This window comes from Bufo bufo, chromosome 5 (assembly GCF_905171765.1).
Source record: "Bufo bufo chromosome 5, aBufBuf1.1, whole genome shotgun sequence".
Lineage (NCBI taxonomy): Eukaryota > Metazoa > Chordata > Amphibia > Anura > Bufonidae > Bufo > Bufo bufo.
The window spans coordinates 472,074,436-472,099,972 of record NC_053393.1 but is presented as its reverse complement, the minus strand read 5'-3'; the positions used below and the strand labels follow the sequence as shown (position 1 = coordinate 472,099,972).

The following is a 25,537-nucleotide window of genomic DNA, read 5'->3' as shown; positions in this document are numbered from 1 at the left end:
CGATACGCTATTCAGCGAATAAAAGTGACTGCGGTGCGGTGGGGTGGGCGCTAACTCAAGCTAACTACCTAACCAAGGGGCCTAAACTATCCCTAAAACCTAACAGCCAATACTAGTGAAAAAAAAAAAGTGACAGTTTACACTGATCACTTTTTTTCTTTTCACTGGTGATTGACAGGGGCGATCAAAGGGGTGATCAAAGGGTTAATTGGGGTGCAGGGGAGTGATCAGGGGCTACAGTGAAGTGTTTGGTGTACTTACAGTTCAGTCTGCTTCTCTGCTGGATCCAACCGACGAAAAGGACCAGCAGAGGAGCAGAGAAGCCATATAACAGATCATATTTACTAATATGATCTGTTATATGACTTTGGATTGGATTTTTTAAAAATCGCCAGCCTGCCAGCCAATGATCGTTGCTGGCAGGCTGGTGACGAACTTCTTCTTTGAATTTTGCCGGCCCGCGATGCGCATGCGCGGGCCGGCTTGGAGCGAAATCTCGCGTCTCGCGAGATGACGCGTATATGCGTGATTGTGCGCAGCGCTGCCACCTCCGGAACGCGAATCTGCGTACAGCGGTCCGGAGGTGGTTAAAATATAATTATTTCTGCCTACCTGTAAAAAACTTTTCTCGTTTAGTTCATGGGGGGGGGGGGGGGGGGGGCACCATAGGTATAGCTGTTGCCACTATGAGGCGACACTAAGCTGAAAAGTGTTAGCTCCAACAGAAAACCAATAGTAAGAAAGAGAAGTAGAGATGGGCCAGAACCAAGAAACAGGTGGGGCCCATCAAGAAAAAACCATCAATGTACCGGGTGGGAGCTGTGTCCCCAATGAACTCAGCGAGTAAAGGTTTTACATGTAAGCACAAAAAAATATCCTATTTTCTGACTTGCATCATTGGGGGACAAAGACGACCATAGGACAGTACCATGGGAAGAGAAAAATAGATCAAAATAAAACTGTAAGGCTGGTTGTAGAAACCCGCACTGAAATGCATGAAAAGGATCTGCTTGTAGGACAGAAAAAGAATGTGGAAGGAAGGCCAGCTAGAGAGAACGTAGACTCTGGAGTGGCTCAGTCCAGACAAAGGAAAGATGAGCCCTGTTCTACTGAGCCAAAGACTCATGAAATTGCAGAAGGTCAGGAGAGAAGCAGAATTTGCCTAAAAGGAAAAAAAAACAGAAGATGAGTTGCTGTCAGAAGCAACCCGGAGTGACTACAGAAGGCATAGGAGAGAGGAGACAGTGGAATTCTCAGAAGGAAACCAAGAAATGTGGACAACCACAATAGAATCACTACAGAAGAGTCAGTGACACCCCAGAAAAAGAAAGAATAAAGGAAAACGTCTGTGAAGACTGGCAAAACACAGTCTGTGAAGGAGCACTGCGGAAGGAAATAAAAGAGACACCGTCTACAGAATACAGACTGGGAGTAGGCCCACTAAAAATTATGTATGGGAATGGAGAAAAAACTGAGTTTATGGACGGTGGAGTCAGCTGGAAGAGAAGTACCACTCCAGCTGGGTGACTACAAAAACAACTGAAGTGAAGACCTCTGATGAAATTTGACCCCAGCACCCAGACATAAAAACACCAGGAAAGGATATGGCAACACAGAAAAAAACTTTGTAAAGTTTGAAGATTTCAACTGGGCAGATGACAATGGAGATAGTCCTGGATTGTCTGCTCAGGAGAATATAGGCACTCTCTCTCTCTCTCTCTCTCTCGAAAAGAACTTGGCTCGGGAGGGAGGATGAAAACAACTTGCCGGGAAAGAATGGGGATAGTGGCATGGTGCCAGCAAATGCCAGAAGTTCAGGAAACAAAATGGGGGAAAGTCCAGAGAAGTCACGACGATAACTGATAGCAAAGAGAGCCACCAGTCCCCATGTTGAAGTGGGAAATATAAAAGACTGTGAGCATGAGAGAGAACACCACAACTCCACCTTGAGAGGGAGTAAGGTGGAAGACCCACATCATCTGAACTTCATAGGTTTGTCATCCAGAGCCAGAGGATGATGAAAAACAGCATTACTCAATCTTCTGGATAGTATAATGCTGGAGCAGTCATGGTATGAAATGATAGCACCAATAACCCATCTGTCAAGGGAATAATGCAGTCGGTAAGTGCTGTAGACACAGAGTAGGATTTACCAGCTCCAGCCTCAGTACTAGCGTGCATCCAGTGCTATCACGAATACTTAGTCTGTGGAGAGAAGTAATGCGGGAGACCAGAGCCATCAGACATAATAAAACTAAATGTACAAGTGCTAGCGCAGAAACGGCACCTGATGAAGGGTCACTGCTCCACCTGCTGTATGGATAGGAAGTGCACCTAGGAACAACATCCAATGCTAGAGCAAATATTCCACCTATTGAAGGTGCAAAGTGTTAGTAGCTACAGAAGGCACTGACAGTGCTAATACACCCCCTGGAGAGGGAGGTTCTGCAGTACTGCCAATGGGAGTCAGTGTAAATGGAAAGAAGAAACACGGTTGGGGCCCCAGTTTCAGCATCCAGTGTTAACTCAAGCACCACATCTGAGACGGAGCAAAACAGTAGTAGCCGCAGTCTACAGTGCTCGTGCAAATCTCCGTCTGACAGGAGGCAATGCAGTAGTGGAAGTACTTCGCCTGATAAGGCGAAGCTACGGCATTCAGAGTCGGCTGGAACTCTGCCTGGGGAAGGGGAATATAAGGTAGTAGCAGGGGCGGATTGCGAACTTAACATGGCCCTGGAAAAAACTAAAAGTGGCCCCGAGTTTTAGGTGTCCAAATTGACAGAAAGGGAAGGGGGGCAGCTCAAGTAGGTATGGCCAATACAAGCCAGAAGAAGGTAGGGACAACACAGGTAGGCAGGGTCAGCAACACCGCAGTGCAGCACAACATACCGCCCCAGCAGAACCAAACACCACAGTGCAGCATAAAATAATGCCCTTTCTCCATACTGAGGGCAGTGATACAGTTGAATTCAGGAGGGCACCTGCCAGGTGTAAAAGTACCAGATGGTCCTAGTATTAATTAATGCTGAGAGCATCAGATCATTATGTACTTGGAGAGTGGCCAAGAGGAGGGTTCGGGTGGCCCCTGGAAAATTTCCCTGTACAGTATATTGCCTGTCCGCCCATGGGTAGTTGCTACAATATGCAGTACTATAGCATATACTCCACCTTTTGAAGTGGGTGATGTGGTAATGGCCTCAGGGTCCAGTGCTGGTGCCAATACTCCACCTGTTAAAGAGGGTAATGAGGTACTAGCCACAGTATCCAGAGTTGGTGCAAACACTCCACCTGCTAAAAGGGGGTAATGCGGTAATAGCAACATACCCAGTGCTAGTGCAAATACTCCACCTGGTAAAGGTATTTCAGTCACAGCCCCCGACACAACCTTTCTTGGGGCCCCAGAAATGCCACATCTGCCCATGGAGCAATGAGTCTTGGGCGTCCATGATTGTGTTGCAGGTTGTCCTTCCTTGGAACACCACACCAGACCTGCCATTTTGGAGATGCTCTGACCCAGTTGTCTAACCATCACAATGCGGCCCGTGTCATAGTCGCTGGTCCTTACCGATGCCCATTTCCCTGATTCCAACTTCAATAAGGGCCTGTTCACTTGTCACCAGCCATCATGACCAGATAAGCAACATTACTCATTCACCCCTCAGTGGTTTTATTGTTATGGCTTATTGGTGTACACATTACTCCCCAGTAATGAAGCTCTACAGAATATGATGGCGCCATATAAGTGAAGGTTATGTGTCTTCCCAGCCTTTTCACGTTGAAGTGTGAGGCGTCTCTGTTGCGCAGACTTCAATGTCTATGGCGCCCCCTGCTGGTACATCTCCTTCTGAGCCGCCTCTTGTGCGTTCTCTTTCTCCGCACAAGGACAGCAGTGACGTGCAGGCAAACTTTCTCCACTACGCACACATAAAGAGCTAACCACAACCTAACCTCAACGTTACTAAGTGCCTGGATTGTAACCAATCACTATCCTTCTATCATGTAGCCTTCCTTAGAGCTGCGCAGTGATTGGTGCGGCGGGTGAAGTGGGCGGACATTTGAAGCTGACGTGTTTTCTTCCGTGTACACAATATTATACAGTGTGACAGGAGCAGACGGGCCGGGAGGTGAGCAGCTGGATGCGGTGCCGCAGATTGTGTGTGTGTGAGAATAGGAAGCAAACGATGACTGATTATTTCTTAGTGACTCAGCAGGTTGTAGTGGTTTCTGGGAGAGTTATAATAATTACACAGTAATGCATGGAACATTTAAAGGGGAATTCCACTTCTGTGGTATGAATGAAGTGTCCCTTGAATAAAGTCAGTTAGGTCCTTTTCTTAGGGTCCTTTCACACTAGTGTTGTTAGAATCCGGCAGGCAGTTCCGGTGTTCTGTCAGAAAACCTTAACTCGTCAGATTCCTTTACCCCACGTGACTACCGGGGGTGTGTGCGCCTCCGCGCAAGCGCAGTACCACGGAACGGCTCCTCCGCGCAAGCGCAATACCAGGGCATGGGTAAGGTAAAATTACACGTGCGCTCTCAGGGGTGAGGAGATCTGACGGTCTTTTGTCTTGTTAAATCTCCTTACACTCACACTGCGCACGCGCGGATTGAATCTGAAGCGCGCTGCATAGTGAGGGTAAGGAGATTTAACAAGACAAAAGACCGTCAGATCTCCTTACCCCTGAGAGCGCACGCGCTGTGTGCATGAGTCAACGCTCACTGTAATTTTAACGTACTCATGCCCTGGTACTGCGCTTGCGCCGAGGCGCTGTGCCGTGGTTTTGCGCGAAGGCGCACACCCCCGGAAGTCACGTGGGGTAAGAGAATCTGGTGAGTTAAGGTTTTCTGACAGAATACCGGAACTGCCTGCCGGATCCGAAAATCTATATGCAAACGGATGTCTTTTTTCCGGATCCAAATACGGATTTGTTAGACTTATCCATTGAAATACCGGATGCGTCTTTCTGGTAGTATCCGGAATAACGGATTCGGTATTTCATTTTTTCAAAGCTAGAAAAACCTGCGCATGCGCAGACCAGAAAACCGTATGTGGCAATTCATGGCGGTGGTGTTCCCTAATGACAGTGACCTCTTTCAGCAGGATAATGCGCCCTGCCACTTTGCGAAAATTGTTCAAAGAGTTGACTCAGGTGTGACTCAGCTTACAAGTACTCCGGATCAAGCTGTAAAACAAGCCACGGAGGCCCCATCTCGTATCTTACAGAACCTGCAGAGCCTCTGTCAGCATCATCAACCCTATTAAACCAGGCATCTTGCTGATGCTGATTAAAACGATCCCTTGCTTTCCTCAGTACGTTATTCCGTTGTTGGGTTATGAGGTCTTGTATCGGTATGTAAATTAGCAGTTGGAGCACCAAGGGGTGGGATGTAGCCCTTCGAGCACCGCTACAGCTACTTTTTACTCCCCCTTTTGATTGACAGCGCTAGATATCACGTCCAGCTATTGTGAAAGGTGGGAGTGAAGACCATCCTGCATTTTACTGTATGATTCTGCTTCCCTCAAAAATGTGACTAGCTTATGTTTCTGTACAAAAACTCTGATGCATTGTTCCTTCTTTCCTTGTGTAGGATGGCGGAAAGAAAATTCTTGGTTTCCCAGCTGACACATTGCCTAAGGGAGGATCGGGTTCAGCTCTGGAAAGCCCCATACACCACAGAAGAGCAGGAGGCTGGACCTGAGCTGAAGGTGAGTGCACGGAGTCTCGTAGACCGAGGTGAAAGTAAATCATTGAGATTCCTCAGTGGTTGATACATTTTAAGAGCCTTCATCTAAGTGAAAAAACAAAGGCACAATTGCAAGCTTTTAAGGCTACTTTCACACTTGCGGCAGAGGATTCCGGCAGGCATTTCCGTCAATCTGGATGCATTTGTCAGACGGATCCGGAAGAACGGGTCCGTCAATGCGGCAATTTTAATGCCGGTTCCAGCACTAATACATTTCAATGGAAATTAATGGCGGATCCGGCATTCCGGCAAGTGTTCAGGATTTTTGGCCGGAGAGAAAACTGCAGCATGCTGCGGTATTTTCTCCGTCCAAAAAACGTAAGAGGGACTGAACTGATGCATCCTGAACGGAACGCTCTCCATTCAGAATTCATTAGGATAAAACTGAAGCTTTTTTTTCCGGTATTAAGCTCCTGTGATGGAACTCTATGCCGGAAAATAAAAATGCTAGTGTGAAAGTACCCTTTTTCCAGTTACCCATTATAAGGTATCAACTAGGGATGAGCGAATCGACTTCGGATGCTTCAGGGCTGCAGCAAACGATTATTTTAGCAATCGAGTATTCTACCGATAATTTTTACGATGAATCGAGTACTCTAATAAGAAAAACCTTCATAAAATAACGTATTGCTTTATAAAAACAATATTTTTATTTCTCACGGTGGTATAGCAAATAATTGCACACACGTAAGCCCTCATGCACACGGGCGTGTTCCGCGGTCGAGAGCGGTCCGTGGTAACCCGGCCGGGATTCCTTCTGACAGCAGGAGCGCACGGCGTCATTGGTTGCTATGACGTCGCTGCTGTACAGTGATACACTCGAATGATCTATACGAGTATCACTGTACAGCAGCGGCGGCATGAAGCGCACGGCGTCATAGCAACCAATGACGCCGTGCGCTCCTGCTGTCAGAAGGAATCTCGGCCGGGTTACCACGGACCGCTCTCGGCCGCAGAACACGGCCGTGTTCATGAGGCCTAAGACTTCTTTCACAGCTGCAATATACATTCTGTCAGAAGAACAGCCAGCCGGAATGTACCGTATCGGGTATATCTGGATACTGCCGGCAGCTGCAGCGATTGACTGTAATGGGGTCCGGCCTTGTTACAGTATTCAAGCTGGGTTTTGGCAGGAAAAAAAAATAACGTGCTTTGGACGATACCCAGCATGTATGCCGGAACATGGCCTGATGGCCCTGGACCACATTATAGTCAATGAGAGCATATAGCTGGTTGTATCCGGCTATACCCAATACGGAATACTCCAGCAGGCTGTTCTTCTGCCAGAATGTGTATGAACTCCGTCAGTCTGTTCCGGTGGAGGAACAGACTTCTGGAGTACACCGGCTCCATCTGTCATAGCTGGATGCCCATTGACTGTAATGGGGATCCGGACAAAAAAATGCTGCACAGTGACATAGCATTTTTTGGCCGGACTCCGACCAGTCGCCAGATGATCATAGTCCCAGTCTTCACACTGCAATGTGAACCTGGCCTAAGCTGTCAAAGAAACCTAAATAAGATGATCAAATCACTTTTAAAATCAAAATTCAAATAAAAAAAATGAAGTAAACAAGTAGTAAGACATAAACATTGCCTTACCCTTTACGCAATTCAATTCTGAAGACTTTCAGGCAACTTTAGTTCTGACTGTCTTGCACACATGATCTGTACTGTTTTCTTCTAAGGCTTTCTGGCATTTTTAGAAGGCAAAAAATATGGGGGCGATTTATCAAAAATAGTGTAAAGCGAAACTGGCTTAGTTTCCCAATAGCAACCAATCAGATTCCACCTTTCATTTTCCAAAGGAGCTCTGGAAAAGCTATCTCCTGAATAAGGTACATATGGTAAAGTGCATGTAAGCTTGCATGAACCAGCTTAGAAGAACAGAGCATGTTTGCATGCAGGGAGTGGTAGTTTCACAGAAGCTGGAGTGCCAGAGGTTCCTGATTCGTGGCCTAAAGGATCATTTGGCGGTTGCAATGAAAAAAAGTGAGCATATCCACATGCCCTGAACTGAGGCTGGCCCTGCGCTTTGATGCTATGTTTCCTGCTGCAGAAAACAGACGCTCTGATGGCATGGAAGTTGCTGTAATACACAGAAAGGACTTTGCCAGCTTTGCTAGTACTGGATAGCATGTTTCATTTGTTTTCCACCATGACAGCGGATTCTCTTTCTTGGATTTGGGATGTTCTCCAAAGTACATCAAGACCTCCTTCTGCACAGATTGACTTAACTGCTGCTCCTTATCGTCCATCACTGGAGCTGGATCCCAGTATGTTCTGGAGAAATGATGTGGCTGTGGCGTGATCCTTGGCACGCTTTGCTCCAGCAGGGTTATCTTCTTGTCTTCTAGAAGAAGCTCCATCATGGTCACTGGGCCGTGTCATTTCCTTTTTGGCAACAAGTGCCATGGTCTGTTCTGTGCTTTGGACCTTGAATGATTCATCAGCAGACAAGAATTAAAGTTTCTTAAATCTGGGTTCCAGAGCAGGGGCAATTAGGGCAGTGTTTGAAGAGTGAGGTTAAAACATAGACAGTTCTTGCCATCTTGTTGTGATCTTTTCTACCACATGAGCTTGGTATGACCTTAATGGTGCAGTCTCAAAAGCTAAACCCTGTATTGACTACTTCTTTAGGTTCTGCACTAGCTGTGGAAGTGTAGAGAGGGTAACGTACTTCTGGCCACTCAGAAACACCGTAGCTCCTTCAAATGGGTCAAGGGCCTGGTTTAGCTCCACTGTTCAGGCTTCAGATCAAGGTAGTGGTGTTTTCCTCTTGGAGTCACTTCTGGGTCTGAGAGAGCAGCAGTCACTGGCCATCTTTGTTCCAGCAGTCTTGATAACATGTGATAAGTGCTATTCCAGCGCGTGCTTACATCATGCACCAGCATGTGTTGTGGTGTGCCCATCTGCTGTTGCCTCTCCTTTAGCTTGGTGCATGCCAACTCACTCTTCCTAAAATGCTCAACAAGGCATCTTACACAAGCCACACTGCTTTGCAGAACCAAGTTCAGGGGGTGGCCTGCACATCGCACCGATGCCCATCCATGTTTTTCTTTTAAAATTTTCACTGCTGCTACAATACTAACACTATTGTCATGGACAACAGCTTTGACTTTCTCTGCTGGAATGCCAAATACGGCAATAACATCCTCAAGCCACTCTGCGATATTTGCAGCTGTGTGTCTTTCTTCAAGGGGCATCGTTGTTGGGCTGTAGGACTCCCATTTCCCAATCCTTCCCAAGAAAGTGACACGTCAACCCCAGATAAGCGCAATGCTGTGAGTCTCCTTAAGAGTATTCTTCAACTTGCCTTTGATTCTTTCATACTTTTTCTCCATAATTTTCATGAAGTAGGTTCTTGAAGGAAGAGTGTATCTTGGATTGAAAATGGAAATCATCCTCTGAAAACCTTCATCCTCCACCATGGATAGCGGGCGCACGTCTGTGACAATCATGTTCAGAATGCTGTCTGTAAGCTCAGCTGCTTCAGTTGAACGTGATGCACCTGTCCACACATAGCTGTCCATACATCGCTGTGATTTACTGAAAAAGAGTTTAAATAAATTACAATACAAAGCCTGTGTGTTGTGTCTGTGTCACTAAGATCATATCAAATGTTTGCTTTACTTACCTTGGTTCCGGTCCGCTCGGTGAACTGCATGCGAAAACTGGGTGTTTTCTGGTGAGATGTTGAAGCATTGATGTTGTGCTATTATGGTAGGCTAGTTCGGTTTTACAATAGACACACTGTACAGAGTGTTTGTTGTTTTTCAGCAGGAAATGATCCCAAACTGTGGACACTGCAGTTTTCTCTGTCCTGTCTCTTCTGTTCGCCCCTCGTCCTCACTATTTTCTCTCTCTTTCTCCATTTCGCAGTTGATGAAGTAAAGTAATACTTCTTTAGGTCTTGTGTCACAGCCAGACAGCTGAGAAGCGCTCACAGGAGCTTCTCAGATCCTCCTCCTTGAATTTCTTTGTTTTGGTTTAGTTTCTCATCTCGTTAGTCTATCTCAGCTGTCATGCAGTCAGACTGATCGCTACCCTTTAAGTTCCTCCCCATAATGCAGTAGTGTGCGGCTGATACAACTTCCTGGAGTGTGTGTGCATGCAGTTCCCAGTTCCCAGTTCCCAGGTCAGTCGTCTGCAGATAAGTGCTGTTTATGTATTTATGTTTTTGTCTTTTCTGGATCCAGGTGACCCTGACTCCCTCCGTGTCAGTGTAGGGAGCCGGTGGTCGTGTCCCTTCACTATTGTAGCGTCTTCAGGTAATAGATAGCTGAAGAACGTGGATATGCGGCCATCCACCTTTGGGGTGTTCACATAGGCTGAGCAGTGAGGGAGAGCGGCAGCTCTATTGCAGGGGTCTCCCTTTGTTCCTTAGTTGTGGATCCAGAGAGACATTGTTTATATGGTATTGTCTTGTTTCCTGTACACCATCCGTGACATCTTGCCTCTTGCCCCCTTGCTTTGTGCAACAGCAAAATTTGAGTCACACCTTGAGAATTTCAGAAACAAAATATTTTTCATCAGAACACAGATCATCAGATCAAACTGTACCCCCCAAATTAGACTATCGCATCTCAGCCACAGATAAGACATCCCCCCCCCCCCAAGTCAGTCAGCCTTGCCCTTAAATCAGTCCTCCCATGCCGCAAGTCTGCAATAGACCCCCATGCCACCATGATCAGACCCCCAGGCTGCCATCATCAGACCCTCCCTTGCAATCAGAGGCAGACTCCCATGCCATAAATTGCCATGTCCCCCCACTCCCCCAGTGCCTCCATGCCATCCATTGCCATGTGATATCCCCCACTGCCATCAGATCAGCCCCTCCATGCCATGTCCCCCACTCCCCCAGTGCCATTAGATCAGCGTCCCTCCATGCCATGTCCCCAACTCCCCCAGTGTCATCAGCCTCTCCATGCCACCCGATCAATTGCCATGTCTCCCACTTCCCCAGTGCCATCAGATCAGTCCCTGCCTCCATGCCATGTCCCCCAATGCCATCCATTGCCATGTCCCCCTTCCCCAGTGCCTCAATGCAATCCAGCATGTCCCCCACTCCGCCAGTGCCATCAGCCCCTCCATGCGATCCATTGCTAGCCCAATTGCCATGTCTCCCACTCCCCCAGTGCCTTCACTCACGCTCCGTGGTCACTTGATTTAAACGAATCCTAAATTTAAACTTGATTTTTTTTTGCCTCAATTACATCGATGAATCGTTTCAGCCCTAATTTGCATAAAGCGGGAGCTCCATACAGTATTACAATGTATTGGCTCCGATGAGCCGAAGTTATTACTTTGCGAAGTCTCACAAGACTTTATGTAGTCATTTTTGTGAATTATTACTGTAAAAAACCTTGATCCTGAACTAACTCTGGTTCGGTTCCAAGGTACCACTAGGAGCGGGAACTCCGTACAGTATTACAACAAAGTTTTATGCGAATCAAATTCAGATGAAGCATCCGAATTTGATTCGCTCATCCCTAGTATCAACAACTGAGATTCTCAATTTTTTATTTTTCTATTTACTGGCTAACATGGTGCAAATATATTTTTACCTATGGCTATGTACAGTACACCTTCAGAAGCAATTTTTTTTTAAATAAAAGACAATTGAAAAAAGGATTTTTAGGCAAAAATGAATAACATGCAATAATAGCATGTTATTCATTTTTGCCTAAAAATCATTTTTTCAATTGCCCTTTATAAGAAATTTGGGGCTATTCTGTGACAAAGGGTTAACTGTTTTTCTAGCTGTGTGATTTCACTTTCACTTTGTGCCAGTCACAGTGCTCCAGCTAAAAAAAATAAACAGGAGCCATTGGCTTCTAAACTGTAAAATTTAGGAGCCAAATTAAATTTTGAGTCGCCAAATTGAAAATATATATAATTATAATTAAAAAAAAAAGACTTGGAGAAGATGAGACGCAGGTCACAGTAATGAGCCAGCACTACATACACGATACCAAAATTTTGATTCGGTTTCGATACAACAAAAAAGTATTGTGATACTCGATACCAGGCTAAAAAGTCTTGTCGCCATCTGCAAATTTTAGGGCGCATTGGCAACCATTTTGGTCGCCATCTGGAGCGCTGAGTCATCTAATAAACCTTACCAAGAGGTCATAAACACATTCTCATCAGTAACATAAGAACTGAGCTATAATGAGTGTTTATAATGAGAGAGAGCAGAGATAAGGAGTCTGTCTGTCCCTGGTCTGACAGAAAATCCAAAGGGTGCTTAACCCTTTCACTCCTGGAGTTTTTTTTTTTTGCTTTTTTGTTTTGCGCTCCCTACCTTCCCAGAGCCATAACTTTAAATGTCTGTTCACATAGCCATATGAGGGCTTGTTTTTTGCGGGACAAGTTGTACTTTCCAACACCACCACAGTTTTACTTTTTTTTATTTATTTACGACGTTCGATATGCGATAAAACTGACTTTTATTCTACAGGTAAGTATGAATCTGGAGATACCTTATATGTATAGTTTTTTCTTGCGTTTTGATACTGATAAAAAAAATTTAAAAGTGGGAAAAAAATCTGTTTTATTAATTTTTTGCCTTATTTTGACCCCTATAACTTTTTTTTGTAATTATGTATACGGAGCTGTATGGGGGCTCATTTTTTGCGGGCTGATCTGAACTTTTCATTGATACCATTCTGGGGTGTGTATTACTTTTTCATCACTTTGTATTTTTTTTGTAGGAAATGAAGCGACCAAAAACGGCAAATCGGCCATTTGGACGCTTTTTCCCGTTTTGCTGTTTGCCATATGGGGAATTTATTTTAATATTTTTATACTATAGGCGTTTTCGCACATCGTGACACCCATGATGTGTATTTTTTAATTTTTTAAGTTCTTTTATTTTTATTTTGGGAATAGGTGATGATTTGAATTTTTATGTTTTTAATTTTTAATATTTTTTTTTTTTACACTATAAGAATCAATAATCTGCACTTGCATTGGAATCTATGATGATTTTACTACTTTCCTATGGAGCCCTATTACAGGCAAGGGCTCCATAGGAAATACTATGCAGCAGCCTCCCGTCATTCACAAAGACAGGGGCTGCTGCACACAAGCTCCGGCTCCTCCGATTGCCACACGGGGGAGTCGGAGCATGACCGAAAGCGCGCGCTTTCAGCGCGCTCAGGTGCCGTGGTCAGGATTGACCACGGCATCTGAGGGGTTAAATGTCCGCGATCGGCATTACTGCTGGCTGCGGACATGAGCCGCGGGTGTCTGCTATAAGAAGCAGGCGGCCACCCGCGACTAGGGTGGCCTCAGCGCATGCGATCGGGCGCCATGTTTAAAGACCGACCCGATGACGTACATGTATGTCATCGGGCGTGAAGGGGTTAAAGAGGACCTTTCATGGATTTTTTTTTATTTTTTTTTTATTAAATACCTTTCCTTGCCGGGTACCCCCCTCTGATGCTGCCTTACTGCATAATAATGACTGGAATCTTAAATTCACAGCTATTACAAGTAAAAAATCTGTGTGCTTCCTAGATCTGGAAATTATGGTTGAAGGAGGTCACTTATATACCAAATCATATTTCAAGCCCACAGATCGGAGCGGGTATATGCATAGAAGCAGTTGTCATTATAGACCATGGGTAGAGAACATACCTAGAGGACAATTTCAAAGAATAAAAAGGAATTGTACCAAACTTAGTGATTACAAAGAGCAGAGTGAAGTGATCCAACAATGATTTTTGGAAAAGGGTTATGAAGAAATTACATTAGTTAAAGATAAGGAGAGAATTGCATCTACCTATACAGAAAGGGGAGCTGTAGAAGATAGGAATACGCAGAGCAGTAATAATAGGAAGATAGATAGATAGATAGATAGATAGATAGGTATAGAACAGCCTTAATTCCACTTTTTGCCCTCCTTACAAACAGGTGATTCGGAAAAAAAAAATGGAATATACTGCTTAATGACCCAATCATTAGTAAGACACTACCCGCAAACCAATTTTCATCTTTAAAAAAGGGCCAAATAACATGTGAACATGCAGGAGTAATATACGTCCTAGAATGCCACCTTCAGTACGTGGGCAGGACTTTAAGAAAATTAAAAGTAAGGATTGGAGAACATATTAGAAACATACACTATGGGTTTGAACCCTTTCTTTATCAGCCCATTTTAAAAACTGTCATCAGCGCAATCCGACGGGACTTAAGTTTATGGGCGTGGAATTAGTACGTAACTGATGGCGGGGACCTGGTTGAATATATTAACAAAAAAGAAGTGGATATATAAAATGAAAACTTTACAACCTGCAGGCATGAATATAGATTGGGGTATGAAGGCAGTATCGATGTATTAACTGCCGGTTGCTATATATGAGCTGTTTTTAGTAGCATATACGCTGGATATTAGTGGGTACACAAGATGGGGAATACGGCACAAGAATAAGGAACATCTAGGCTTCACCTGTAGGCAATTGTAGAAAAAAAGCCACTAGTGTTCTTTATAACCATGATACAATAATATAATAAGACATACTAATATTTTTATACATTTATAAAATGTTTGTATAATTTTATTATTGAGAGATATGGAAATGTATTTATATTGTAAAATACCTCACTATAATAACATGAGGGAGTTATTTTTTGCGGGCGTGACGTCCAGAATGAGGAGGTTTAAATGCACCCGTACCAGAAGTGAATCTCGGCAAGCCCCTGATGAAGCGGAGCGAAACCCGGGTCGGGCAGTGATATTTTATGTGATTTGATTAGGACAACAACTTTGTAAGTACAATAAAGTGAGACTATTTATCCATACGTGGTGAGCACTATGTATGCAGCGTTGGAATAATGGGCAGAAACAAGCATTGCGGTACCTGCGTTCAGCACTGAAGTATATCGCCGTAACAAGAAGTGTGAACACCCGTGGGCTAAGAGACAGCACGCAGACTTTGTTAGTTGTGTTGGGCATATACTGACAGACTGCACTTTTGATTGTTTCACCTTAACCACTTGTCTAGTTTGCGCAGATCCACTACCTTTTTTCATTTTTTTCTCCCTGACTGTGACGCTCTCTGCTGTGATTGGACCGCGGCACAACCAGGGAGAAGGAGATGACCCTGGCGTCTCCTCCCTATACCGATGCTCAGTATTAACATACTGGGCGAGAAGACAGTGGGGGAAGGGGGGGGGGCACAGTGGGGCATACGAGAGGTATTTAAAAAAAAACCAGGCAGGGCGCCAGCAAGGAAAGGTATTCAATTAAACAAAAAAAAAAATCCATGAAAGGTCATCTTTATAGAGCATGTCAGCTCTGTACAGAAAAAAGGATACCATATTTTTAATAAAGACCAATTAAAATCTTTTTATTTTTAGCTCAAATTTAGTAACGTGCAATAATAACAAAAATTTGCCCTCCAAAGGGGTACATAGCCTTTAATAAAATAGACTGATGATCACAGAGCAGTAACTGTGCCAAACTCAAGAAGTCAGATATAAGACGTGCTAGAAGCTGGTAACCTGCCTGCTGCTGGAGCCTTGAATTAATGCCAACCTGGCATTGACCTTAGTTTGTTCATGTCTTTATAGGGCATTTTACAAGGGTTAAAGTTTCTCCAGGAAATTAACTGATAAACCAGGCACAATGCCTTGTAGGGCTACCTCAGCTGAATGTAATATTACCTTTCACTTAACGATCTTTTCCTTCATTCAGCAGTTAAGGCCTTATTACACCAGAAGATAATCGCTAAGATCATTGCTAACGAGCGTTCGTATGAACGTGTAATACTGCCACCGATAACCCAATGAACAAGCAGAGTCTTTCAACAGGTTTAAAAATAATCGTTTGCCAGCGGCAGGTCATGCTGTGTAATCACGATCTGCTGCCGTCAAACAACGATTCAGTATGGGGAAGAGCAATGGCATAGCGATCGCTTGTCCCCATACTGAGGAGGAGATCTCTCATGTAATAGCAGCGGTCTCCTCCGCTAGTGAGCAGGTGATTGTCGGGAAGGAACGCTTCCCTCCCGACGATCACCTGCTTCATCTGCCAGTGTAATGGGGCCTTAAGGGCGCCTTAACATGTTGCAGAATTTTCCGCGACTGAAAATCAGTTCCATTCACCTGCATGGGGCTTGCAGAAATCCATGTGCTTGCTGCCCCATTTAAAAATAAATTCTGCAACAAAATCTGCCGTGTGTGAAGGCACCCTTAAAGGGGTTGGTCCAGCTCACACATTGGTGGCACATCGCTAGGAACAGACAGCAAACAGACACTATGTAATGTAATCCTGCAGACTTGTACTACTTCCTTCCATTTGTTCTTTAGTGTGAAACTAGCCTTACCTGGAAAGTAGGGAGCAGATGGAATGGAATATGACGGCTAGATCAGACTACACAGAGTTTGTTTGCTGTCTGTTACCATGGAGACCCAAAGGCTGCATAGGAGCTGTGCAAACAAAATGGTAGTCATTTTTTTAACTAACACCTATTGAAAAGTTGCCTCATGTTTCATTTTACAGGCTCTGAGAGAATAACACATTGTTTGCGTGGACATAGCCATTAAATGATATTACCATATGATTGTTTGTTAGGCCCCCTCCCAGGTCATGGGTGCAGTTGCATTCTCTGATTGTTGACCCTCTTCAGTCCCCCCTCTGAATGGCCTGGTTTTGCCTGATCTGCAGGTTTGGCCAAATCTATATGGCGGCGCTCAGTCTATGCATTTGTCCATGTTCAGCTTCACATCCCCTGTGTTACATTTCAGGAGCTGTCTCAGAAATACGTCGAGAAGCTGAAATGCAGCGTGGAAGATATAGCCGGTGCACTGGAAGAAATCCGCTGCTCTGCAATACAACGCGGCATCGGAAATGAAAATTTTAAAACAAAAGGGTTGGCGTCTTTACAAGTCTTCTTACCTCGCAAACTTAATAAAGTAAGAAAGCATTTAATTATTGAGCTGTATACAGGGTGATGTTCCACGGGGATCCAAAGCTAAGCTCACCTCAGCACTAATGCTTTCCACTGTTCTATTCCGCTAGAATTACAGACTAAAACAGGTCTGCCATTATCAGCATTGATTTCACCAGAGCCATGTTACCATCATCTGTGCTCAGTTTATTAAACGGTTGGGTCTGTACTCGCAGTCCTGTGAGTTCAAAGACGATGCCTTATTTAGTGATGCCGGTTCCTAGGTCAGAACTTGCTGACGTAAATTGTAGAGACTTCTTATCTATCTGAAGACCAGAAAATGAAGGAAATGAGAGATCAATGGCTGGATGCACATCGTGCTGACAAGGACTCTTAGTAGTCAGATACCTTCTCTTTCTTGAATCCAGCAAACTGGTTTAAAATGTTGGTGGGTGGCTTATGGGGATAGCACAGGGAATCATACAGATTTTGTTGATTGTTGCACTCATTTACATTGTAATTAAGCTCACATTGATGTGCTTGAGCAGAGTGTGGAAAAGACTGAGACATGTTGAGATGATCCCTCACACAGGTGCAGATATGCAGAATCTGGGAATAATGGGTCATATGATGAGTTATAATACTTCTTACTTCTACATATACAGAAACAAATGAAGACGCCCCCTGAATCTTGTAATGACCTACTGTATATTGCAGTACCAGAGAACATCCCAGCCTCTCTAAGGGCCCCGTTCACTTGGCGGAATTTTGGCATGGATTCATATGGAACCATAATTTGGATGTGTAATGACTGTGTACTGCCATATGCATGTGATAACCAGTGATGGCCAGTTCGCATTGTTCGCCCGCGAACATATGCGGGTTGCCATCTTTTTTCACAAGTCCTTACCTGTGCCTGTTAGCGAGCCGGTCTGAAAACAAGTGCGGTCACCGGGAGCAGGCAGTTCCGAGAACAGCCACCGGGGGCCTTCATCGGGCTGTTCTCGGAACTGCCTGCTCGCGGTCACCGGATTTGTTTTCAGACCGGCTCGCGGCACAGGTAAGGGCTCCGGTATCTTCATATGTTCGGCTCAACTGGGTGGAGCCTGCCAGCGTCTCCTTCTCCCAGGCTGGAGTGCTGGCCAATCGCAGCGCTCAAAAAACCTCTCAGGCTATGAGCTGAGCGCTGCGATTGGCCAGCGCTACAGCCTGGGAGAAGGAGACGCCGGCAGACTCCACCCAGTTGAGCCGAACATATGAAGATACCGGAGCCTATACCGGGAGAACGGAGCGGCGCCCAGGGATAATAGTAAGTGCAGGGAGATCCTTGGGCGCTGCTCTCCATGTCTGTATGCTTGGTTTAGATTTTTTATTCTAGTGAAAGGTCCTCTTTAAAGGGTTTCTATCACCTCATTTTGACCTAATTAGCTCTCAGACACTAGCGATCTGCTAGTGTCTGCTGTACCTAACCATGCTATTCTCAGACCTGTGTGTGGATCCGTTTCACAAAAAAACGAACTTTTATTAATATGCTAATGAGCCTCTAGGTGCTATGGGGGCATCTTTTCAGCACCTAGAGGCTCGGTCTACTCACATTGTATGCCGCCCCGCTCGTCCGTTAAGCCCGCCCATCTCCTCTTGAATGCCATCCTTCATCTGAGCCAGTGGACGAATGCCTGCGCCGTGCACGTCTGTATTCTGCGCAGGCGCAGTGAATGTCTGACCGCTCCCTGCACAGACATCTCCACTGCGCCTGCGCCGATGACCGAGAGGTCTGTGCAGGCAGCGGTCAGACATTCACTGTGCCTGCGCCGAACAACAGGCGCGAGAATTCGTCCACTGGCTCAGATGGAGGATGGCATTCAAGAGGAGATGGGCGGCTTAACGGACGAGCGGGGCAGCATACAATGTGAGTAGACCGAGCCTCTAGGTGCTGAAAAGACGCCCCCATAGCACCTAGAGGCTCATTAGCATATTAATTAAAGTTAGTTTTTTAGTGAAACGGATCCACACACAGGTCTGAGAATAGCATGGTTAGGTACAGCAGACACTAGCAGATCGCTAGTGTCTGAGAGCTAATTAGGTCAAAATGAGGTGCTAGAAACCCTTTAAATCTCAAGATGTTTGCCCTGATCTGTAAGGAATTCATATGCAGATAAGATGCACATCATTTACTCTCACATGATGCTCCAGATTGTATTTTTATGTGTATTGTGCTGTAAGTTATGTTGAAGTAGAAGATGATTGTATTATTTTTAAAGGGAACCTGTCACTTTAAACATGTGAATAAATCTGCAGGCAGCATGTTATAGTGCAGGAGATGCTGAACAAACTGATATATAGTTTTGTAGGAAAATATGCAGTATAACTTGTATTTCATTCATTTATATTCCTGCTCATAATGGGCTTTGAAGTCCAGGAGGCGGTCCTATCAGTGATTGACAGCTTTCTCTCTCTATGGCTGTATAGCTGTCAATCACTGATAGGACCGCCTCCTGGACTTCAAAGCCCATTATGAGCAGGAATATAAATGAATGAAATACAAGTTTTACTGAATCTTTTCCCACAAAACTATACATCCAGCTGCTCAGCTCCTCCTGCTCTATAACCTGCTGCCTGCAGCTCAGACACCGTATTCGATGTGACAGGTTCCCTTTAAGGCCTTCATTACAATAACCATAACGTTTCACACCACTGCATACGTCCTGTATTATACTGTGTGAGTGTTTCATAAATCTCTGGTATCCGAAACTGTGATAAGGTTGTAAATAACATCACATACAATTCAATTGCAGAGGAACCCAATGCAAGCAGACTTTATATCATTTCCAGTAGTGCAGCCAGAGACATGCTTTATTAAAGGGGTTCTCCACTGTGGATGGTCCCTACTTGCTAGAAGGGCTCTGTAGCAATCAGTGTCGCAGTGATCAGCTGATATTTGTGGGGAAGCCTGGCAGTGGGTGTTCAGTGTTCCTGCTACACCACCAGAGAGCCGTCATATCAGTAATAATTATACACCATATCACATATACCTGGCCTGCTGCTCACTTAATATATGGCCGGCCAGTAACAGTGCAAAACCTTGACACCCTTGTGATCTTACATTATCCCTCGTGGACATCTATTGTTGTCAGATTGAACATTGATGTATACCACAGTGCTTTATAAATTGGATTCTGCAGGGATCCCAAAAGAAGAAAAGTTACTGATTACACAATTGATTTATCATTGAAAATCTGTATCCACCAAGTTTGTCGATTACTGTACCATTATCCGCATTCACTTCTTTATTCGCTTCTCTTGTGCAATTCTCTAGCGTTTGAAATATGATCTTTGAGATTGGAGTTAACACTTCTGTGTTGTGTTTTTTTAAGGGATCCAGAAACTTCGTGGAAACGTCCCTTAATATCACAGGGAAGGAGTTGAAATTCCAGTATGTACAGTTCATAATCAATAATCTCTTCAGTAATCGTACAATCGTGCAATGTACCATATGAAACAAAAAGCATGATAAATCTAGGGGATAGATCATTGAATCTCCCACCATAAAACTTCTGCTTGGGCAATTCTAGACCCTTGAGACATGCCACTGTGAAGATCCAGCGCGCGCAGTGCCGCGCCGTGACCTGATGTTGCCCAGTGTCAGGTCATATTGCACACTGATGCACACTATGTCCTGACACTGTATTCTGTCAGGACACAGCACTGCGCCCGGAGAAGTCCAGGGAATGGTGAGTAATGCTAACGCTACACTCCCCATTCCACTCTCCTACTGCATACTAGTGAGTGCTTGCCTAACGGAGGCGCTCATTAGTATTCGTTTTATAGGAAGCGCTGACATTTTCCCCACACCTCTTATAAAAGCGACTTATACGATATTTATCACCTATTCACAGAGTAGGTGATAAATGTCTGATTGCTGGGATCCCAACCGTTCTCTTAAACTAGGGTCCTGAGCCCTGCTTCCTCAATACCAGACTGCAGTAAGGAGGTGAATGGAGCACTGCTTGATGAGATGGAGTGGAGTGGAGCCACAGTGGACATGCTCGACCACCATTCCATTTAAACTCGTGCAGTGAGGAAGAACAGAGGGCTCGGGATTCCCTTGTAAATGGTGAGGGGCCCTCAGCGTCAGTTGTTTATCACCTATGCTGTTGGTAGGTGGTAATGTTATTTGTGGGACAACCTCTTCAAATTTGACGTCTGGAAACCCACCCTGTAGATTATATTTAAATTTATGGTGGGAAAAACCATAGGTGGTGTTATATAATTAATTGTAGCAATGTAACACAATCTAACCGGTAATTTCTCTTATGGGTCAAAGCACAAAGTCTGTAGTTTTTTAAATTATTTTTCATTATACAATACGTATCCCCCTTATACATCAGGACATAGATGTATGTCATCAGAGGGAACAACTGACGTCCAGGGTTGGAAAACAAGATTGTTCAACCCGTTTAACAGTACTGTGTGTTATGTACTAAAGTGTCATATTTAGAACCATAAAATAATGCAATTCACACTCCAACTTAATGTAGTTTTATTCTGTATTTGTAATGTTCTGCTGAACTTAACAAGCACATTTCACGCTTAAAAGTTTAATGAAGTTGTGAACCATCTGTTCTTATTTTTACTTTGCTTCAGAATTGCTGAACAATATGGAGTAGAAGAAGGTCACCTAAAGATAATTGTTAACAGGAAGCAGTTGGAGACAGGTAAGTGTAAATGAAAATCTTCATTTTAATGTATACCTCCGATTATAAACAATTTCCCATAAATCATTAGTACAGGCAAAGATGCTACTTTCTTCATTTATCAGCTCATTTCCTTCCTTGCCACCTAAACCGTTCACTCACTTTAAACTTGCTGATAAAATCTTTTTCAAAGAGGAGACTGTTTTACAGCTTAGGGTACTTTCACACTTGCGGCAGTGTGATCCGGCAAGCATTTCCGTCGTCGGAACTGCCTGCTGGATCTGCTGATCTGTATGTGACTGAAAGCATTTGTGTGAAGTATCCGGATGCGGGTCCGTCTCACAAATGCATTGCAAGAACGGATCCGTCTTTCCGCTTGTCATGCGATAGACGGATCCGTCTTGTATTTTTTTTTCACAGTTTTCCCGGTCTGCGCATGCCCAGACCGGAAGGATGGATCCATCCTTCAGGTGTTTCTTAATGTCGGATCCAGCACTAATACATGTCAATGTAAATTAATGCCGGATCCGGCATTCCGACAACTGATCAGGCATTTTGGACGGAGATAATACCGCAGCATGCTGCGGTTTTATCTTTTGCCTGATCAGTCAAAAAGACTGAACTGAAGACATCCTGATGCATCCTGAATTAGGATAAGGCCTCATGCACACGACAGTATTTTTTCACGGTCCGCAAAACGGGGTTCCGTTGTTCCGTGATCCGTTTCCGTTTTTGTTTCCGTGTGTCTTCCTTGATTTTTGGAGGATCACCAAACATGAAGGAAAAAGTCGTTTTGGTGTCCGCCTGGCCGTGCGGAGCCAAGTGGATCCGTCCTGACTTACAATGCAAGTCAATGGGGACGGATCCGTTTGACGTTGACACAATATGGTGCAATTGCAAACGGATCTGTCCCCCATTGACTTTCAATGTAAAGTCAGGAGTCCCTATTAATATACCATCAGATCGGAGTTTTCTCCAATCCGATGGTATATTTTAACTTGAAGCGTCCCCATCACCATGGGAACGCCTCTATGTTAGAATATACCATCGGATTTGATAGTCAAAACTCAGATCCGACAGTATATTCTAACACAGAGGCGTTCCTATAGTGATGGGGACGCTTCAAGTTAGAATATACTAAGAACTGTGTACATGACTGCCCCCTGTAAGAGATCAGGTGCTGCCAGGCAGCAGGGGGCAGACCCCCCTCCCTCCCCATTTTAAATTCATTGGTGGCCAGTGCGGCCCCCCCTCCCTCCCCAGTATTAAATTAATTGGTGGCCAGTGCGCCCCCCTCCCTCCCTCATATTTTTTTGACGGACAGGAAACACGGATCACGGACGCGGATGAACAACGGTGCATTTTCCGAGTTTTCAACGGACCCATTGAAAGTCAATGCGTCCGCAGAAAATCACGGAAAACGGAACAACGGACACGGATGCACACAAAGGTCGTGTCCATGAGGCCTAAAACTGATCAGTTCTTTTCCGCTATAGAGCCCCGAGGACGGAACTCTATGCCGGAAAAGAAAAACGCAAGTGTGAAAGTACCCTTAGGCTAGGTCTACACGACGACATTTGTCGCGCGACAATTAGGGCACAACTACACTGCAACATTTGTAGCGCAACATTTTGTTGCACCAATGTCGCGCAACAGTTTTTATAATGGCAGTCTATGGTGTCGCACTGCAACATGCTGCGACTGCGACGCAACAGAAAAATCTATCTCGAATGGATTTTCTGCGACTGTTGCGTCGCAGCATGTTGCAGTGCGACACCATAGACTGCCATTATAAAAATTGTCGCGCGACATTAGTGCAACAAAATGTCGCGCGACAAATGTCGTCGTGTAGACCTAGCCTTATAGGCGTTTTCACGTGGCCATGATGTCCGTATTGTAGTCCACAATACATGGGCACCGGCTTTGTAAACTCCGTGCTGCAGTTGCGGACCAATGGAAACACTCTGAAGTGCTTCTGTGGGCTTTCGGGTCTGTGCTTCCGCAACACGGACACTGTGACCATACGGTCGTGTGAATGAGCCCTTACTTAGAGATCAAGTTACATACTGCCTATAGTAGTCTATGCATATGGAGAGGGGAGGGGGAGCAGAAGACTAGCTGCTATGATGTATTATATGAGAAGCACACGAATAGAAGAGGAGAACCCACTTCTCTGAAGCAGCATTATTAAAGGGTTATTCCGGTTTTGCAATTTTCAGCATCAGGAAACAACACTTTATCACTTACTAATAGCGAATATTTATCTGTATTGCCCGGATTTCCTGCACTCCATTGTGGTCATGTGAAATTTTCTACTGTGTTGGTTCCCTGTCCTGATGATATTACACCTACATCTGAGCTGTGACAAGGCTTGTAAGGCTCTGCCCTGTAGACACAACGTCATCAATGACGTTGCCTCTGAGAGCGGTGTCCTGCTGGATCCTGCCCTGTAGACATGATGTCAGCAATGATCCTGTGCTTAGGGCGGGTTTTTTCCAGCATGGCTTCAAGCAGGCTTGGATCTGTGATGTTTGACCTGGGAGGGAAAGGAGAGGCAGACACCTGATTCTACAGACACTCCCCATGATGTGAACACAGGGTGCAGCCAGGAGCAGACCACAATTACGCTGAAAGAGTCAAAATGCACTCAGATCGTCATCATCTGACTTATTTAATGTAGTGTTATTTATATTTTTGTGTAACTGGAATACCCTTTTCAGGATTTTATACAGCAGTAGTGAGCAGTGTAACTGTGAATCCGGTGTTCCATTATATTTCCCTACCTCGTGAGATTTCCCTACCCTTGTCACTTCCGGCCGCACCGGACATGACGTGAGAAGGTGTGCCGAAGGTGTGGCGCGCTGCGCAGGCGCACAACATCGGTGTAGGGAAATTTCACAGCAGAGTTCGCTGGACACCGGTCGACACTGCGCATGCGCCGGGAGCCTCACCAGAGGTTAGGGTGGAGAAAAATTACCGGCCAGTTCGCAGGCGCGGTAATCGGGTGTATGTTCTCAGCTGGATACCGGCCGACACTGCGCATGCGCTGGGAGCCTCACCAGCGGTTAGGGTAGGGAAAAAGCACTGGCCCGTAATTTTTCTCTTCCCTAACAACTGGTGAGGCTCATGTCCGGTGCGGCCGGAATTGACGAGTGTAGGGAAATCTCACGAGGTAGGGAAATATAACGGAACACCGGCACTGGGGTGAGGTAGATAACATACTATAATCTCCTGTTGCCTCTCTGTTTGTGTCTCTGTCTCTCTTTCTCACTCTGCTTACCCCTCCGATCTTCATAGACTTCTATGAGCAGTTATTTATAGTTGGAGGAACACTTTTAAAATAAAAAAATAATTTCGTACATTATTTATCACATCAGGTTTATTTACATAATCTATCACATTGGGCTCCTTTACACAGGCCCCTTTACATAGGAATGCTCGTTAGCGATTATCTGACAGTGTAAAGGTGCCTCCGATTACCCGATGAACGAGCGAAATGCTTGTTTGTGCAGGCATCTTAATCGTAGTTTGTTGGCAGCAGATCTTGCTGTCTAAACACACTTTGCCGCTGGCGAGCAACAAGTCTGTATGGGGACGAGCGATGTCATTAGTGATCTCTCCTCCCCATACTGTGGAGGAGATTGCTGCATGTAAATGTATCCATTTCCTTCACTTACAACCAGACAATCGCCTGCTAAATTGTCCCGTTTAAAGGGACCTTTATTGTCGCCTGTTGCTGGGTAATAACTAACTAATCTCCTAACTAGACGGTCATTTTACTTTCCTCCTTGCCCCTTACATGCTGGCAGACGCGGGTGATGGACGTCTCCAGTTGTGCCCACCCACATAATTCACATAGACTGTGCACTGGTTTCAGTACAGATTTATACTTTCACATCCCTCCCATGATGGCACTGAAGGAACATGGTAGTCTGAAAATCAAAGCCATGACTTCCTCTGGGATCGAGCTAGCCACTAACAACTTCTTGTGCGATCCTAGAGGTAAAATGTTAGGGCTGAATAGAATTATTCGTAGATAAATTCACCCACACTCCTGTGTCACTTGAAATGGAACATCATATATGACCATCTTTTATATATCATGATATTTTGATGTATATGAATAGATTCCCCACCACCTACTAACATGAGCTGACAGCAGAATTCATTCACGGTTTGTAGTCTTTGAATTGAGCTCTT

General features: G+C 44.9%; 1 protein-coding gene and 1 long non-coding RNA gene across 2 annotated transcripts in view; both read left to right on the top strand.

Moving 5' to 3' along the window:
- Positions 1–991: 991 nt before the first annotated feature.
- The window catches only part of LOC121002584, a 30,685-nt gene continuing 6,139 nt past the window's right edge, over positions 992–25,537 (top strand). The window contains exons 1-7 of the mRNA XM_040434028.1: positions 992–1,139; positions 3,178–3,301; positions 5,225–5,311; positions 5,590–5,707; positions 16,501–16,668; positions 20,018–20,076; positions 21,288–21,358. Of these exons, the coding sequence (XP_040289962.1) occupies positions 992–1,139; positions 3,178–3,301; positions 5,225–5,311; positions 5,590–5,707; positions 16,501–16,668; positions 20,018–20,076; positions 21,288–21,358 (775 nt within the window). The remainder of the gene's footprint in view (positions 1,140–3,177; positions 3,302–5,224; positions 5,312–5,589; positions 5,708–16,500; positions 16,669–20,017; positions 20,077–21,287; positions 21,359–25,537) is intronic.
- On the top strand, positions 8,056–9,328 carry LOC121001608. The gene is made up of 2 exons (XR_005779098.1): positions 8,056–9,029; positions 9,106–9,328. It is a non-coding gene; the product is annotated as an uncharacterized LOC121001608 (long non-coding RNA).